At 36.0% G+C, this 19341-nt stretch overlaps 2 protein-coding genes across 3 annotated transcripts in view; one reads left to right on the top strand and one right to left on the bottom strand.

Moving 5' to 3' along the window:
- Positions 1-1560: 1560 nt before the first annotated feature.
- LOC133531799 (uncharacterized) lies at positions 1561-6752 on the bottom strand. Of its 2 annotated transcripts, XM_061870206.1 has the most exons (4): positions 6468-6752; positions 5267-5323; positions 3574-3704; positions 1561-3043 (listed from the first exon to the last, which is right to left on the bottom strand). In XM_061870206.1, exons 1-4 carry the CDS (start codon positions 6505-6507, stop codon positions 2879-2881), a joined length of 393 nt encoding a protein of 130 aa, XP_061726190.1. In that variant the 5' UTR covers positions 6508-6752; the 3' UTR covers positions 1561-2878. The 2 variants fall into 2 exon arrangements, with proteins under 2 accessions (XP_061726190.1, XP_061726191.1); XM_061870207.1 differs by lacking the exon at positions 5267-5323 and having other exon boundaries at positions 6468-6749.
- A 4646-nt stretch (positions 6753-11398) lies between these two features.
- Positions 11399-19341, top strand: part of LOC133531364 (venom protease-like) — a 30150-nt gene continuing 22207 nt past the window's right edge. The window contains exon 1 of the mRNA XM_061869525.1: positions 11399-11575. Coding sequence (XP_061725509.1) covers positions 11509-11575 — 67 coding nt within the window. The 5' untranslated portion in view covers positions 11399-11508. The remainder of the gene's footprint in view (positions 11576-19341) is intronic.

The raw sequence follows: 19341 nt of genomic DNA, 5'->3' as shown, positions 1-19341 counted from the left end.
AATAAATTTTAGTGGTTTTAAAAGTGCCAACTAAAATATATGCCAAATTAAACAGGTTTAATAAGGCAAATTTAGACGTTAAAACACTTTTGTGTATATTAGCATGTTTTTTTTAACTAAGCATAGAGTCAGACCAGGATAAGTTGGCAGCGGTTTTGAGAGCCCAGACAGTGCAAGTGTTATTTAAATGTCAAACTTCTATTAAATTATGACGTTTACTTAACACTTGCACAGGCTAGGCTATTAAAATCGTTGCCAACTTAGCTTGGTCTGACTCTAGCAGAATTTAGAGAGCTTTTTATCTACAGTGGCGCCAACTGGTGAGCATAAAAACAGTAGCCCTCATTTTTGTAACGATACGTTCTTATGTGATATTGATTAACAGTTTTGGCTATGGCTATTTATTTGTTAAAATTCACACAAATCTGGCCGCCATTATAAAATCGAATAACGCTCTCATTTTATAATGACATTCTAAAATAACATGCATATGACATGAACATTCAAGTAAATCAAGTAAGATACATATATATTGGGTACTAATTCTCGTTGCTAAAAATTGTACTACAAATTATACTACAAATTGTACTACAAATTATACTACAAATTGTACTACAAATTACACTACAACTTGTACTACAAATTGAGCCTCGTGCTTATTTCTTATTTTATATTTCTCAGTTATACAAATTAGACATAAACAGTCCTAGGACTGGGTTAGGACTAAAAATATATATTATTTTACCTCCAGTAACCGCCTTTTAGGAGCATGATATAATAATTAACGACTTGGCTGAATTGTTCAACCAGTGCCGTAGCGTCTTGGCTAGATTATAAACTATTTTCTATTTTGTTATATAAAAACATTGCCAGCGTTTTTTTTTTAAGAGAAACACACTCGCGCGCGTCTCCCGAGCGTCAACTCGACGCAACTTTGGTTGGCGTAACACGCTCAAAAGACGCGATTTTAAGATTACAATTTTTCTAACCTCAAAAGTAGCGGTAATTAACTTTTTCTACCGAAATGCTAGGGTTCCTATGATATCTAATATTGCGGTACAATAATATGTAAATGACATTATAATTCAGTGCATACTTACTCATAAAAAATATATATATATTTAATTTTGCAGGAAAAAAGTTACCACTACTTACTTAAGAGGATATAAAATTTGTCATAAAAAAACGAGGTATACTTAATGTAAGGTCTCTCCAAAGATCTCAAAATAGAGGTCATCTTTTCTAAGCGTTGCATTTATTTGTTATATTGGTATTTTTAAGTAAATTATAAATTAAAATGTATTAAATAAGACCTAGGAGGTGACATGTTAATTAATTATTATATTAAAAGAGTAAGTTTTTCTTCACTTGAAATTACACGAATATGTTTGTAATTTTTGTCACAAATTTTCACACTCAGTCAAACTAAAATTTTCGTTCATAATTTTTTTTTTTTTTGGATTATTACTTTAATAAACCGAGAGCTATATTTGTCCAAAATACTAGTCATAAGTTAAGAAATATATAAACATTCGAATTTATAATGAAGAAATAAAAGAATTCTTCTCGACGCAGACTTTTATTTATTTAAATATTTCAGAAGATGTTAAGTTATTAAATATATAAAGAGCTAAATAATTATTACAGGAACATTATTGACTAAAACGGGATCAGGCAGAAATATGCGTTAAAATTATCTCCGCGTGTCACAATATCGGCTCAGAGGGCCTACCGCGAACCACGTTCGACGTGTTGCCTCCCTGTCACACTCACTTACGAATTCACAAGTGCGACAGAGAGGCAACACGTCGAACGTGGTTCGCGGTAGGCCCTCTGAAACGTCCGACGCGTCGGAGTAGTTTGTAAGCTTATTTATACACGATTATGACCCTATTTGTGACGTTCTACGTATAAAGGTACCTTATGGCGGTTGGTGCTTACGCTATTATTAACGACGCTCCAATAGTAATAAGGTACTACACGACGTAAGCGACAACCGCCATAAGGTACCTTTAGCCGTGGAACGTCACATTTAGTTAATGTGGAAAATATCTAAAAAAAGTTTTAGTGAACATAATACTGAATTGTTAATGCTTATATTTTTTAATCACATTTAATATTCGTCTGTATCGCCAAAAATACTAAGGTTTTCAACTTTTCATGTCCGTTTACCCAGCCGTAAATGGACATAAAATACCACCGACCTACATCGATTTTAAATTTAAATAACTACTTACTTATCTAAGCTTTAATAGTTTGAGAAAGTACTTTTTTACCGACCTTTACTTTAATATGTTAATGTTTAGTAAAATTTCTGTCAAAAATAAATTTTTGGCAGAAACTTTACGTATAGTAAATTAACAGGGGTCTTTTCCGCCACCCAAAAAATATTTGATGTATGGCCATAGATACATACGTTGCCTAAATGCATATAAAAAAACGTTAAAAATAATAAAAAAAAACGTTAAATAATCAAAGTGACCAAAAAATTTTCTTGCTTGCTTGAACAGATTTTCACCTAAATTTAGATATGTGTGACGTTCCACGGCTACAGGTACCTTATGGCGGTTGTCGCTTACGGCGTGTAGTACCTTATTACTATTGGAGCGTCGTTAATAATAGCGTCACCGCCATAAGGTACCTTTACCCGTAGAACGTCACATTATTTGGTAAGCTTCATAAAGTAAATATCTATTATTTTGTAATATCTTTATTTATTTTATCAAATTACGAGCCTTTAGCACCGGGAACAATTTAATTTATTAAACTGTTCTTAATTTAAATAATTTTAATAATAAGTACTATTATTTTTAAGTTCCTTAAACTAAACTAAAATCCTTTTTTGGGCAGCAGAGTATTGCAGCCAACTCAAAACAGCTTAAACCTCATACATCATTCTATTATCAAACATATCTTCAAAGGGGTTAGGTTCATCCTTGGACAGCTCTCCGAAGAAGTCTGGAACTGTTTCGATGGTTATTATTGGTAGTTTAGTCTTGTATGGGGATTCCATTTTTACTTCCATTGCACTTGGTGTCCAGAACTGTAAATAGAAGTGTTTTTTACAGATAGAAAAGAAAGTTCTTAGAAAGGGCTTCTTAAGCTCTGGTTTCTTAGGATAGCCATGCCGTCATATAGTGTCCGTAATGTTACGGACGCAAAAAGAATTTTCCTTCAATCACCGCCCTCTAGGAAACCGCGTCATTTTGTTAACATAGACAATGTTCTAGTGACGTCATTCACCAGAGTTTTGATCAAATCTAAAGGCCTGCAGCGTGTGCTTGCACCTCCTATCCATACGAATCCTTTACTGGATCTGGAGCGCGAGATGGTGCTAACATCTATCTAATAAAATATATTTGTTCCCTAGTTGTAAACGTCGCTAAAGAGTGGGAGCCCGAAAACTCGAATCGGGGATCTGGCAGACCTCACCGACGATGGCGGGATGAACTGGACTCCTTCTTGAAGGAGTGGCCAGATACAGCACTGAACAGAGATAAGTGGAGAGATTGGGGGGAGGCCTTTGCCCAGCAGTGGGACACGACAGGCTCCAAATAAAAGTTGTAAAATTACCTTAATATGCTCGGGTCCTCGCTTCTTCCTCAAATAATTGAAGCAGCACGCCCTAAAATGTTTGGTGCCGCAAGCCTTCACACATTCGTTGCCGCAGGAGTCACACGAGAAAGTACCCCATACGGTGCTGCCTGGAATGAGGGCTATGTGACTTAAGGGCTCTATCACACAAGCGATTTACGAGTGAGTTGAAAGTGAGGCGAGCGCGCAGCGAGATCGCCGCGAGTGCACAGTGTACAACGATCTCACCGCGAGCGCGCAAAGATTTCGCCACGAGCGCGCAACATTTTTCAGAGAGTCCCAGTATCTTAGTTATTATTATTATTGGGGTGTTACGGGCCTTTGAGTGCTTTAAAGTCCATTACTAATGCCCGTGGAATCCAGGAAGTTCCAGATTCTTTGGGCCGTAATGTTCTGTACCTCATAGGGTTGCAATACATGCCGCCCTAAGTAGGTACTTCTTTTAGATATTAGTGGTCCACAGGAGCAGAGAATATGTATTGCAGTCTCGGACTCCTGGCAGAACCTGCATGTCGCATCTTGTTTCTTTCCAATTTGAAACATATGTTTGTCAAGTAATATCTTAATTAGCAGCGACGGATATGGAGACAGACAGGGTCGAACGTTAATTAGAATTGACCATTAACCATTACAAATTAATAAACTGTAACCGTCCGTTACGGTTTACGGTTCAATTTGTAATGGTTTATGACCATTAACCAATTCTGATTAACGTTCAACCAACACATGAGACGGATAAAGTGGCAGCCATGCTGACGGCGCATGGGAAATACATAGTCCGTATTACCATTAGAGCTAATTATTTTAAAGGTCATACTCTAAATCATTTATGTAACCGGATCCCTTTGTTTGGCATAATTATTGAAAGTCATAATGTAATGATAGTCATAATATCATTCATCATAACTCTGAAACCGTTAACTTTTCAGGAATTTCCTTAGGTTATCCTATAGGTAGGTTAGGTTTGTTTTATAGCAATCCTGAAAAGTTACCCGTTTCTGAGAAAAACCAAATTATGGCTAACGAAAATGCGGACAAACAATACATTATGACTTAAAACTTAATGGGAAAATAAATCAATTTTACTGTAAGATACATTTTAGTAGTTACAGAGATTTAAAGAATGATAAAAAATAAAAGTACCTTATGGTAAAGGTACCTTATGGTGGTTGGCGCTTAGGCGGTTATTAACGACGCTCCAATAATGCGGCGCTACGCAACGTATGCGCCAACCACCATAGAGTCTAACCAAGATAAGTTGGCAGCGACTTTAGCAGTCCAAACAGTGCATGTGTCATTTTAAACGTCAAAATTCTATGAAATTATGACATTTACTTAACACTTGCTCAGGCTTTTTTTTTGACGGAGTGGGAATGCATCTACTCACGGTGTGTGGGATTCGCCGCTCCTTTCCCCTCTCCTGGCAAGAGAGGGGAAGGGGGGGAGAATTTGGCCCTACCCACTAAACCCACTGCGGCGTTTCACCCTCTTTGTCGTTTGTGAGGGCGCACTAGGATCGATGACATTCCACCACGGCGCCCTTGCCTATCAAAATCGCTGCCAACTTATCTTGGTCTGACTCTAAGCCTTTATCCGTGGAATGTCAGGTATACTATACATATATCAAGTCTAATTCTACTCTACAGCATGCTCTATTTTGAGTCTAGGGTACCTGAGGAAGAAGTGGCCTCCTTTTTATATCGCCTAGAGTCCGCGTGGGACCACGTCGCTAACAGAAAAACTCATTAAATACCAAAACTATAATAATCTACAAAATATTATAAATGCGAAAGCATGTCTGTCTGTCTGTCTTCACGCTTAAACCGCTGAACCGATGTGACGTTCCACGGCTAACATGTCTTATGGCGGTTGGCGCTTACATCGCGTAGCACCGTATTAGTATTGGAGCGTCGTTAATAACAGTGTAAGCGCCAACCGCCTTAAGTTACCTTTACATGTCCCGTAGAACGTCACATATTACTTTGAATGCAGATTTGTAGGCAGTAATTTATTTTCTAATTCCGAAATATGATCGAAAAAAGGGTGGTTTGGCGTATTTGAGCATCGTTAATAACAGCGTAAGCGCCAACCGTTATAAGTTACCTTTATTCAAAAAACGTCACATTTAGTTGAAGTTCGGTATAGAGATAGTTTAAGTCCCGGGGAAGGACATAGGATATTTTTATCCCAAAAATTATACAAGAGGCAGCAAAGTGGAGTGGAAGTGAGATAATTTACGTATCGCCTAATAATTGATGTATAAATGTTTACATAAATTATCAGAATCAAATGCTCAAATCGAATGATGGGTATTACACTTTATCTAGGCGTTGTACATATCGAATAAGAAATATGGAGAACCAATAAAAAGCAGATTGAATAAAAATTACCATCCAAAATCGAAATGTAGGTATTAAGATTCCCCAACAAGCTCGGTTCTCAATACACACGTAGTATAATACATACGTCTCATTACACGCGTAACTAACGCTCTCATTTTAAAACGACTAGCTAGATTGCTCTGAAACTTTGTACTTACAATGGGATAAGGTATATCTATGCCTGTAATTAGTTTATTTAGCTTCAGATACCATAGTTAAAAAAACACAGCGAATTTAAATTTTTCATACAATACTTGTTTTTCCTCTATTTCGTTTCATTTATAAGATGGAGCTGTATAAAATAATTTACAGGCATAGATATAACTCAAATCATAGTATGTGCAAAGTTTCATTACAATCCAACACGTCTTTTTAAAATGAGAACAAAACTCCGATTTATGGAGAACAGAGTTCGCTGTGAACTCTTAATATCTAGGAGAGTCCCTAACTCAAAAAAAACATAAATAAACTTGCATAGAATAATCAACTCACCAATTAGCATCAAAGACACTATAGCCGTTATTTTAAACATTTTCCAAGATTGCCTCCAAAATTCAAGATGGCGTCCAAAGCACAGCTGATTTGCGAATGATGCGAAAATACTTACTACCCCTTTTATATGGGGAAAGTTTACCTTGTTCGAGATGCGTAGGTTGACATAGTAATGGGATTCTGTGATACTGGTGACAATAATGTAACTTTTTTATTTGCTGGCAATTAACACTATTTTTGGATTTGTTTTGATGAAATAAGTATTTTTTATCGTATTGTGTGAACAAGTTCAAAATAACGGGTTCGAATTCCGGTGGGCATTTATTTGTGTGATGAGCACGGATTTGTTCCTGAGTTATGGGTATTTTCTTATGGGTATTATAATACAATACAATCCAAATACACTTTATTGCACACCTCAATACAGAAACAGTACAAATAATACAACACATAAAGAAGAGGTAAACAACAGGCGGTCTTATCGCTAAAAAGCGATATATATATATATATACTCGTAAGTATTAGTCATCACTGGTACGTACACAATGTGAAATCTATAAGGCAAATTAATATGTGACGTTCTACGGTACAAGTAAAGGTACCTTATGGCGGTTGGCGCTTACGTCGCGTAGCACCGTATTAGTATTGGAGCGTCGTTAATAACAGAGTAAGCGCCAACCGCCTTAAGTTACCTTCACATGTCCCGTAGAACGTCACATATTACTTTGAATGCAGATTTGTAGGCAGTAATTTATTTTCTAATTCCGAGATATGATCGAAAAAAGGGTGGTTAACTTATGAACTGAACCCCTAGTGTACATTTATTCGATAGCATGACGTGACGTACGCCTTTGCGTTTAGTCTCATTTTGTATGGGATTTAGAATCAGCGCGCCAAGCGGGACGTTTTGGAAAATCAAAATCCCATACAAAATGGCAATGCAAACGCGTACGTCAGCTCACGTTTTCGAATAAATTTACACTAGGGGCACAGGTCACCCTGATTTGATATGATTTTTTTACTTTTTATTTATTATAAATTGTGCTGTCTAGACACATGTTATATTCTACGATAACAATTAAATTTTTTTTTTTTAAATAACCCAACTCTATATCCCAAAAATACCCATTTTATGCCAAAAATGCCTTAGGTACATCATTTTGGAAAAAAGCTGATACTCTTCAAACTGCTGGATCGATTTATATTAAACATAGCTAAGAAACACCGCAAGGAAATTCGCTTTCACGAATAAAAATCGCAAAAACGTCATTGAAATAGGACCATCCATTTGAGAGCTACGATGCCACAGACAGACACACAGACATATAACACCTCTCTTTTTGCGTGGGGGTTAAAAATAAGAGACAAGTCCCATCCAAACAACATCGCAAGGCCACCCCCGCGCCAATCTCATCAATAAATCATAATGTTTTTAAACTTATCCTATAAAAATTTAAATTCAATTTAAGAAAAGGCGTGATTTGAGTTTTTAGTATCCTATTTCTGGAGGAGAAGCGGAGAATCTGGTGGCCTAGCGGTAAGAGCGTGCGACTTGCAATCCGGAGGTCGCGGGTTCAAACCCCGGCTCGTTCCAATGAGTTCTTCGGTACTTATGTACGAAATATCATTTGATATTTACCAGTCGCTTTTCGGTGAAGGAAAACATCGTGAGGAAACCGGACTAATCCCAACAAGGCCTAATTTACCCTGGGGGTTGGAAGGTCAGATGGCAGTCGCTTTCGAACAAATTAGTGCCAACGCCAAATCTTGGGATTAGATTGACGCTTGACAAGCGGACCCCAGGCTCCCATGAGCCGTGGCAAAATGCCGAGACAACGCGAGGAAGAAGAAGAGTATATTATTTCTGGAGAGAAAACACTGTTTATACCTTATACGATAATTATATTACCTATACAAAAGTTACCTAAATTGGCATTAAGGTAAGGGGGACGTATACCACGTGATCCAGACGAGAAAACTTCTTTCCACTTCTAAATAATTTTCATTCTCCATGTTTTTTTACTACCTTAGTTACACAACAAAAAACTAGGTAGGTATATAAATTTTCCTTTTTTTCAAAATTTCCAAAAAAAATTGTTAAACCGATACCTATAAACCTAGAATATATTATGCGGAAGCGATCGACATCAAAATATAAGTGATGTGGTAGATACTATAAATTAAAAAATAAAAAAATATATTGTTTATTTCGGACCATAGTCCATAAAAATTGGTTAGTAATTTAGCTTCTTAAAAAATCTATGTTAGTCTTATGAACTATACCAACTAACTATACGTCTCTGTAAATTTTTTTTTTGTAATATTGTATAATATACTCGACTTTGTACATCCTACTTAATAGTTATGTATTCTGTAGCATTGGTTTATGAGACTGCTAGCTTAACAGATTTAATTATTGAGTAATATAACTTTTTTTGACACTTGGAGAGACTTTACACCTCCAGATTTAATGTATTTTTAACAATAGAGACTATACATCTCTATTGTATAGTAGTAATTATTTATTTTAAGATTATTATAATGTAATGTTTACCCAGGTATTGGCTGTTGTATTTATAAATGTTGTTATGTATTTTTCATGTCACTATATGATGTTACTATAAATGTTGTATTTACTTGTAAAAGAGCCCTTGAGGCCTACTTGCAGAATATTTTTTTGAATTTTGAATTAGAATTTTGAATTTCCAGACATTCGTAATCGGGTTCCGAAACACTCATAAATTCAGGCTAGAATTGTGTTAATCGCAATTTAAATGCCACTTTGGTTAGCCATACTACTTTACCATGTAAAGCACTTTTGTACTTGACAGTACTGTAATATGACACTTTGATAGCAAGATGGAAATCATGTGTACGGTACACTTACGATGTTAAGTGGCTTCTCCGATATTATTTGTTCTAAGTACCTACCTCTTCTCTTAAGAGGAAAGGGGAGGATTTACCTCTCTGGAAAATATTTTTACTTAAAACAAAAAATATTACTCATAACGTACTAGTCAATCAATGCTAACCTTTTTTTTATTTATTACAGGACATTATTACACAAATTGACTAAATCCCTCAGTAAGCTCAATAAGGCTTGTGTTGAGGGTACTTAGACAACGATATATATAATATATACATATTCATAAATACATTAAATACTTAAATACCTACATAGAAAACACCCATGACTCAGGAACAAAATATCCATGCTCATCACACGTATAAATGCCCTTACCAGGATTTGAACCGGGGACCATCAGCTTCGCATATTTACTTGCGTATTTTTACATGCAGTTAACGTTAATAAAAGCGGCCAAGTGCGAGTCGGACTCGCCCATGAAGGGTTCCGTACCATTTATGACGTATTAAAAAAAACTACTTACTAGATCTCGTTCAAACCAATTTTCGGTGGAAGTTTACATGGTAATGTATATCATATATTTTTTTTAGATTTTTCATTCTGTTATTTTAGAAGTTACAGGGGGGGGGGGACACATTTTGTCACTTTGGATGTGTCTCTCGCGCAAACTATTCAGTTTAGAAAAAAAATATATTAGGAACCTAAATATCATTTTTGGAGACATATCCATAGATACCCCACACGTATGGGTTTGATGAAAAAAGATTTTTTGAGTTTCAGTTCTAAGTATGGGGAACCCCCAAAATTTACTGTTTTTTTTTTCTATTTTTGTGTAAACATCCTAATGCGGTTCATAGAATACATCTACTTACCAAGTTTGAACAGTATAGCTCTTATAGTTTCGGAAAAAAGTGGCGGTGACATGATCGGACAGACAGACGGACATGACGAATTTATAAGGGTTCCGTTTTTTGCCATTTGGCTACGGAATCCTAATAAGGAAAGTAATAAGTAATAGTTATTTTTGTTTTAATTAGTATGGATTTCCGCAAGGTAACGCCTGATTCTATTCATTATTTTAAATATTTTTACGTAGTTAATTTATAACGTACAATAATGTTAAAATCCAGAGAGGAAAATGAGGACTACGTTTGTCTTAAGTACCTATGATAGGACAAATAGTATTTGATAGCGTTACGGTGAACTGTGGACTGCTATAAAGTAAAATGAGATCATGAAAACACATATTAGAAGTATTTTTTTTTAATCTTTATTGAAATTAAGGGTTTTTCACAATTGAAAATGTCACCCTTATTATCTACGCTTAATACTAGTTAAATTGTTAACAATTTCATATATCTTCTTCGCCTTTTTTGATTGCGGGAAGGCTAAAATTAAGTTTTTTCACCTATGTCATATAAATTACAATTGTATTTTTGCATGATATTTATCCTCTCAGCCTCGTTTCGAACACATTCCACCAAGATATGGAACACATCTTCTTTCACTACACATTCGGTACACTTTGTTGACTGGTTCTTACCCATTCTGAATCCGAAGCTATTAAGTGGCATGTGTCCGGAACGCAGCCTGAGAGTAGTGACAACCATTTATATTTTGTCTTTTGTACAATAAAGAGTTTATACATACATTTTGACGACCGGTTTGGCCTAGTGGGTAGTGACCCTGCCCACGAAGCTGATGGTCCCGGGTTCAAATCCTGGTAAGGGCATTTATGCGTGTCATGAGCGTGGATATTTGTTCCTGGATCATGGGTGTTTTCTATGTATTTAATAAAAATAAAAATAAATAATTGTGTAATAATGTCCTATAATATTTATTTATACATACATACAACATCCGATATAAAGATTTGACAAACACTCACAAAAGAGGTCGCGGCCAGTCAACAGCATTTTATAAATAAATAATGAGTATTAGATTGAACTCATGCAATAATTAACACGATGTGTTTCCTTAATCCATACTATACTATACATTAGTATATACAGTATCTACAGTTAATGACTATGCTCGACCATAATACCAGACGAGGCAGAACCTGTTTGGCTTGCAGACGCCTTATTTTTAGCAACTTTGCCAACGAAAAACGTGTTGACAATTTTTATACCGATTTTGTATACTTACTAAAGTTCTTATAATATTTATCAAAATATGAACGTGTTTATTAAATGTTTTATGTGCGTTCTGTACGTGAAGTGTGTTTTTAGCTTGAACGAAGGTATGATATTTCGTGTTTTTTCCTGTTTACTTTTAATTTGTTTTGCTTAGTGATAAACAAACATAATATATATTTTAACTGTAAGTTATTAACTTACAAATAAAAATTAAAAATGCTCATATAGTTTATTTCTAATACTTTGCTCCAAAATTATAAATTTAATTTAATATATCACATTGTGATGACGACCAGTTTGGCTTAGTGGGTAGTGACCCTGCCTACGAAGCCGATGGTCCCGGGTTCAAATCCTGGCAAGGGCATTTTATTCCTTACCTTACATTTAATACATAATATTTAATAAAATTATTTATTTTTCCATAATTCAACTGTTTTACTGTAGGTAATCTGTTATTATTATAACTGCGTTACAATTTTGAACCAAAGATTTATTAGCATAATTTATAGAATGAATTTAAATACGGAAATATTTATTGAAAATACTTGCAATGCAAAAGTTTCTTGTTGTTTACATTAACCAATGCTCTTCCTGTAACGTTTTTTTTATGAAATAGGTATAAGGTTTTTTTAAAAGTGACGCAGTTATTGTTGGGACATCCTGTTTTTTTAGGGTTCCGTGCCCAAAGGGTCAAATTACTGAGACTTCGCTGTCCGTCCGTCCATCCGTCGGTCACCAGGCTGTATCTCATGAACCGTGATAGCTAGACAGTTGAAATTTTCACAGATGATGTATTTCTGTTGCCGCTATAACAACAAATACTAAAAACGGAATAAAATCAATATTTGGGCTCCCATACAACAAACATATTTTTTTTGCAGTTTTTATAAATAATGGTACGGAACCCTTCGTGTGCGAGTCCGACTCGCACTTACCCGGTTTTTTTTTAATAAATAACCTACCAACACACTACTACTTAGGGGCAGTACCAACAGCATTCTACAGGTCATTAAAGAGGCATGAAAATCCTATACTGGCGCATTGGATTCGCCAAGTTATAGGATTTCTGAAATTTAAAAAATAGTAAGTAAGTAAGTAAGTAAGTAAGTAAGTAAATATTCTTTATTGCACCAACAATTATACATTTTACATACATGTAAAACTACAAATGAATTTTAAAGGAAAATAGAACCAGGTAACAACAGGCGGTCTTATCGCTAAAAAGCGATCTCTTCCAGACAACCTTTAGGTAGCAGGAAATTTCGAACTCATACAAAAGTCAACAGGTAGTGCAAGGAGCTAAATATGGAGACTATTAAATACAAACACACATACTACTTATATAAGTATTAAAACAATACCTAATATACTAATAAATATACAATATAATACAATATATATATATATATTTATACTTACACATATACAATATATAAATGGCAACTTAAGGTAGAGATAGAAAGTATAGTTTCAGCTGATTTTTGAAAATGGGGAGAGATTTAGCTAATCTTAATTCTACTGGCAGAGCATTCCATAACCGAACAGCCCGGAAGGTAAAAGAGCTATTATAAAATTTTGAAGTAGATAAGGGAGGAGCAAGAATATGAGTCTGAGAACATCTGATAGAAGAGAGATACTTGAAACGCTCTTTGAGATAAGGTGGTGTAGCGGGGTTAAAGAGAATGCCATAAAGAAGGGCAAGAACATGAGAGTCACGGCGAAGACGAATAGGAAGCCACTTGAGCTGAGAACGAAACTGAGACACATGGTCATATTTGCGCAAGCCAAATATAAACCTTATACAGAGATTCTGGAGGCGCTCACGCTTATTCAGCTGATCCTGCGTAAGGTCAAGATAGCAAATGTCAGCATAATCTAATAGGTTAGGTATATAGTTGTACTATTATATAAAGTTCAAAATTAACATTAGTTCCTAAGTTATACTAACAAATATGGATAGATGTAAATCTAAAATAAATATTTTTAATTTAATTTAGAATAGAATAGAATAGAATAAAATATTTTTTATTCGTAGACACAAACAAGACACATTAAATTACATGATATAACAAAAACAAAGGAAGTATAAAGTGCCACGAAATGGCCTCATTTCAGCATGTTGCTGGTGGCTTCCAGCGCTGATCTTCCGATGAGACCATCAAGTGAGAAAAATCACGAAAGGTAATAGACAAGAAGGAAAAAGACATAAAATAATATAGAGTGAACAAATTGAAAAATAGATAAAAGATAACGACTACATTAAGTAAAGATTATTTTTATATCAAGCATCGTAAACATAACACTATCGGTCCGGTCCAACCATACCTTGGCTGAACATTACAGCTGCAAGGGCTCCTGATATCCGTGATACACGCCGATCCGTAGCTACGGGTTCTTAAGCCCGGCGGTACTAAGATCACGAATTTCACGAACACGGCAAGGTACGTACCTCGTACCTGCGTTCGCGACCGGATTAACGTGACACGCCATGATACGTAGCCCGTACCTGCGTTCGTGTGCGGAGCTTCGGGCTCGGTTCCGTTGGATAGGTACTTATCACACGTCTCGTAGGTTCGACACGCCCGGGAGAAAAATAAATAAGGACTAGGTATTATTGAATTGAGTTACCACTTAGTATATTGAATACGGGACGTTCGTCGGACAAACATTTACGTGTGAATTAAACTTAAATTGTATTTTTTGCATCGATTTGAATATAATGGTTATATCTAAATAATTTATGGGGTTATCCTGTTTTTTGCATAGCACTAATATAAATATAAGGTGTAAAACTCCCTAGTAAGTATCATTATAATTATGAACTTAAGCAACGCTGTGCTACTGGTTGTCATTATTAAATCAAGAGAAGACATTTTTTTCTGTTAAGTATTAATGAAATGAATGAAACATACTTGTAAAAGCTTGCTACTATCAAAGAATATAACGTAGCCTAAATATAAACAAGGCAATTCTAATCCAAAGAAACAAAAGGGTAAATTTCTGTAAATCTTTGGTAGGTATGATAAAGGTAATACAGGTAAACAAATTCAACAAAAACACATGTATGGGGCCACGGAAAAAAGTACGCAGCTGCAGTTCTTATCAGTTTCGGATTTTCGGCACATTAAAGAGTACTGTTTATTTCTAGATTGAAGGTAATAATGACATATTATTGTTAGAGCGTTTTATTGTATGACTAACAAGCTAAGCCAACATACCGGGTTTTTTTTTGTAGATAAGAAGTGCAGTTGCACGTACAGACAAAGATAATAAGATTTGCGAGCGACTTATTAAAATGAAACAAACAATATACATAAGTAGCTGTGGGTTCGTGAAGTTGAAAGAAGTGACCGCGATGTTTTGTTTTACAAATTCGTGGTATTTTTAATTTAATCTGGAGGGGGCAGTTTAGAATTTTGAACTCACATTCATTGTCATTAGTTACTCTTGACATCCCAGTTGGTCTCCTGACACACAGTGTGGTTGTATTATTTTAGCAACTCGTTTATTAAAGTAGCTATTTATTAGAATTAATGTTTGGTTCTTTTCATTTATTATTCATTAATATTTAAAAGGCCTTACTATTGGAAATAAATTTTAATTGAAAAGTAATGAAACGGAATTAGAGCTATGAATAAAAAACTCATGATAATTTTTTTATTCGTAGCTCTTAGAGACCGCATCGTATCTTCACTCAACGTCGCGGGCGGACCGAACCGGCGTGTTCTTAAGATACGTGAAGCCGTGATCACGCCTACACGGATATACACGGATTCACGTACCCTAATTTCACGTAGCCGAATGTCACGTGCGGAACGGACCAGAAAACCGTTGCCGTGAAACACGAAACCGGGCCCACGGCTACGGGTTCACGAATCACGGACACGACCGTGAGCCCTTGCATACGCAACAAGCGCCAACGGTAGCTTTAGCTAGCAATTTAATAAATAATACATATAGTTGTCATGAAAACTTCACTATAGATGATAAACTATTATAGAAAACATTTTAAATATTCTCCTCTGGAGTTGCAGGTGTATATAGGCTACGGGGACTGCTTACCATCAGGCGGGCCGTATGCTTGTTTGCCACCGGCGTAGTATAAAAGAAAGTAATGATTTGTCTCTCGAAACAAATTTTGTACACAGTTTCTACTAGGCTTCAAAAGTATAATGGCCCAGTTTTCATATATAAAAATTGTTGGAGTACAATTACCCAGTACGGAGCAAAGAAGACACATTTTTACAGACAATACAGAGAGGAGGCCTATGGTTCAAATTCTAGATGGAAACAGAAGTTAACTTTGCCTAAATCCAACTTAGTATTATTCCAAAAAAAATGCTTACTTCATGGCAATAAAAGTCTATAATAAATCATATTTTTTGGACCTATGGTTCAAAAGTTAGAGGGGGGGGGGGACATTTTTTTTTCGGAGCGATTATATCCGAATATATTCACTTTATCAAAAAATTTTTGTTGAAGACCCCTATTAGTTTTGAAAGACCTTTCCAACGATACCCCACACTGTAGGGTTGAAACAAAAAAAAAACACCCCCAATTTACGGGGAGGTACCCTAAAAAAAATTAAATTTTTAGATTTTATTGTACGACTTTGTCGGCTTTATTGATTTATATATCCATGCCAAATTTCAGCTTTCTAGCACTAACGACCACGGAGCAAAGCCTCGGACAGACAGACAGACAGACAGACAGACAGACAGATGGACATGGCGAAACTATAAGGGTTCCTAGTTGACTACGGAACCCTAAAAAACAAACCAACAACATTGTTCAAAAAATATTTAGATTATTACCTGCACAAGCATTGTTTTTATAGTGTTAACGAGTTTCTGGACCATAGTGATTAGTTTCTGGACCATAGTGATTAGTTTCTGGACCATAGTGATTAGTTTTATAGTTTATTTGTTTGATTGTTCCTAGTTTTGATTTCGTAGGTATTTTGTGTAAACCAAAGATATAGATGTAAGAACTAGATATAAGTAAAAATATTTGTACACCGCCTTCACGGTAGAATATGAAAGCACTAAATTCTAATTTAAGATCAAATCAATCTACCATATTCTGACAAATAAATACATTTCATTTCATTTCAATAATAAACAACTTGAGGTTATAAGAAGCTATAAAAACGTAATACAAAATACAAGTCATCTTTAAAAATATTTTAAAAGTATGAATGATTATGAATATGAATATAATAAGTATGATATTTAGGTATTTATATTTATTTCTATTTCGATTTTGTTTGCCAGTGAAACAGGAAAACGCAGCAAATAATCTAAAGTGTTATTATAATTAGTACATTTACCTCAAACACGCTTAATGCCGCGCCACGATACGATCCGACCGGACCGGTACAGACTGATACGATCGTTTCGTCCGTGCAATTTTATTTAAACTTAGTGTTAAGTATGTTCGTCATGTTTATTTTATGTTTCTTTCCTTTTTTCTGTTACCTTCCGTGATTATTTCGCACTCGATGGTCTCATCGGAAGATCAGCGCTGGAAGTCGCCAGCAACATGCTGAGATGAGGCCATTTCGTGACACTTTACTCTCACTATGTTCTCTTTTATGTCTGTCTATTACTGTTTGTGTGTTTATGAATAAAAAAAAAAAAAAAAAATACACGTGATACTTTAAGATATGTTGTACGTATAGTATAGTACCTATGGTATGGTATAGTACAAACAGGGGTCACCAAATGGCGGACCGCTTTTGTGCTGTACATCTTGCAATAAGGACGAGATTTGCTTGTATATTTATACGAATAACCTATCAAGGCGTCCTTATGGCAAGCGACAAGGTGGATCGTTTTGCCGGCCGCGGTCACATTTATTAAGAGGAAAGTGGAGGACCCGCGCGAAATAACCTTTTCATACAAACATAGACCTCATTTTCCTCTCTGGATATTAACATTATTGAAAATATTTTCACATAATGTATTGTATATTAACCACAGTTTGATTTTTTTCGAATTTTTCAATATTCCAAATTAAAAGAAATATTCTGCAAGTAGGCCTCAAGGGCTCTTTTACAAGTCAATACAACATTTATAGTAACATCATATAGTGACATGAAAAATACATAACAACATTTATAAATACAACAGCCAATACCTGGGTAAACATTACATTATAATAATCTTAAAATAAAATAATTACTACAATACAATAGAGATATATAGTCTCTATGGTTAAAAATACATTAAATCTGGAGGTGATTATTATAGGAGTTAAAAGCATTTAAAATTTTGTATGAAATCTGTTACCGCTCCTATTTTTTATAATAGGTAATACTAAAATCGAAAAAAGTCAAACGTATAGCTATGGTTAATATATTACAAAATATGTAAAAATATTTTCCAAAATGTTAATATCCAGAGAGTAAAATGGGGACTATGTTTATGTGGAGAATGGGCCGTCCTCTTTCCTCTTAACCTTAAGTAGATTTTATTTTAAAATCCGGGCCCTTGTAGGAACTAATTGGTGACACCTGGTATAGTATGATTAGTATGGTAGGTGGTATGGGCTTCATGTCCGATATAAAATATTGAATTGAATTGTCGACAAAGGCGAACTTGGGATCGAGGGAAATAATAAGTAGTCAGCAGCAGAAGTAGCTAAGCGGGTGAGGTGTTCAAAATGATCTACACATGGTCTACAGCCCAATATCAACCTTCGTAAGAGTGTCTACACACTTCTCGTACGAGTATGTCTCTCGACGAGTGTGTACCGCCGGCATCATGTGTAATATTGTCTCGTTTGTTTTTTTTATGGTAGAGGAGGCAAACGAGCAAACGGATCACCTGATGGTAAGCGATTACCGCCGCCCATGGACACCTGCAACACCAGAGGGGTTGTTTGTGTTTACGAATAAAAATATTTCTACGTTTATATTAACTAAGAGCTAAGGCAGCTAATAGCCGTAATATACAGTCAGACCAAGCTAAGTTAGCAGCGATTTTGATAACCCAGCCTGTACAAGTGTTAAGTGAACATCATAAATTAGTAGAAGTTTATGGCCGTGAAGTTGATCACCCCAAATCGTTTGCCCGCAAATTGCATATCTGTCGCAGTGTCTTACGTGAGCGAATAACTTCGGCGCGGCGCGGCGCGGCGGCCCAACGGCACAACGAGATCGCCCACGTAGGACTCTTCCATAGGTATTGTATTGTATACGGGCGATTTTCCGCAACGACTTGCGCCTATTTTGCGTGATATGTTGGGGGTGGGCTAGTCCTGCCAGCCCAGCTCCTCGAGGAATCCTATCAAACCTTTAATGTTGAGTAGGACCTCGGGGAGGTCTCTCGGGGATCCGAGATGTTCCTCTTCTTGCTCTTCCATAGGTATTAAAGGATTGAATTCACCCGCGCCGCTTCGCGTTCGTGAGTTATTCGCTCACGTAAGCCGACACCTATATCGTTTGTTCATATTTGTTCAGTAGAGTGATTTGGCGTGGCTGGCGTGAAGACAGCCACCCCATTTTGTTTAAAAAAAACGCATGTTGGAATCGGGTCCTAACGATTTTACCTACTAAACAAACATGGACTAACGATGAACAAACGATATAGTCAACTTCACGGGCATTAGAAGCTTGACGTTTAAAATAACCATCTTTGTATGCCAACTTATCGCGGTTTGACTCTATTAGTTATTGCATATCATTACTTATTTACTTACTCCTCTGGCGCAGCGGCCCAAAGTGTGTCTTGGCCTCCAACACTACTGCTCGCCACTGATCCCGGTCCTGTGCAGTTTCTCGCCAGTCTTCAACCTGGAGCTCGCGCAGATCCGTGTCCACCACATCCGCCCATCGATACCTAGGTCGACCGGCCGGGCGGCGTGCTGT

Source organism: Cydia pomonella, chromosome 25 (assembly GCF_033807575.1).
Source record: "Cydia pomonella isolate Wapato2018A chromosome 25, ilCydPomo1, whole genome shotgun sequence".
In the NCBI taxonomy this organism is placed as follows: Eukaryota; Metazoa; Arthropoda; class Insecta; order Lepidoptera; family Tortricidae; genus Cydia; species Cydia pomonella.
This window is presented reverse-complemented; position numbering and strand designations above follow the sequence as displayed.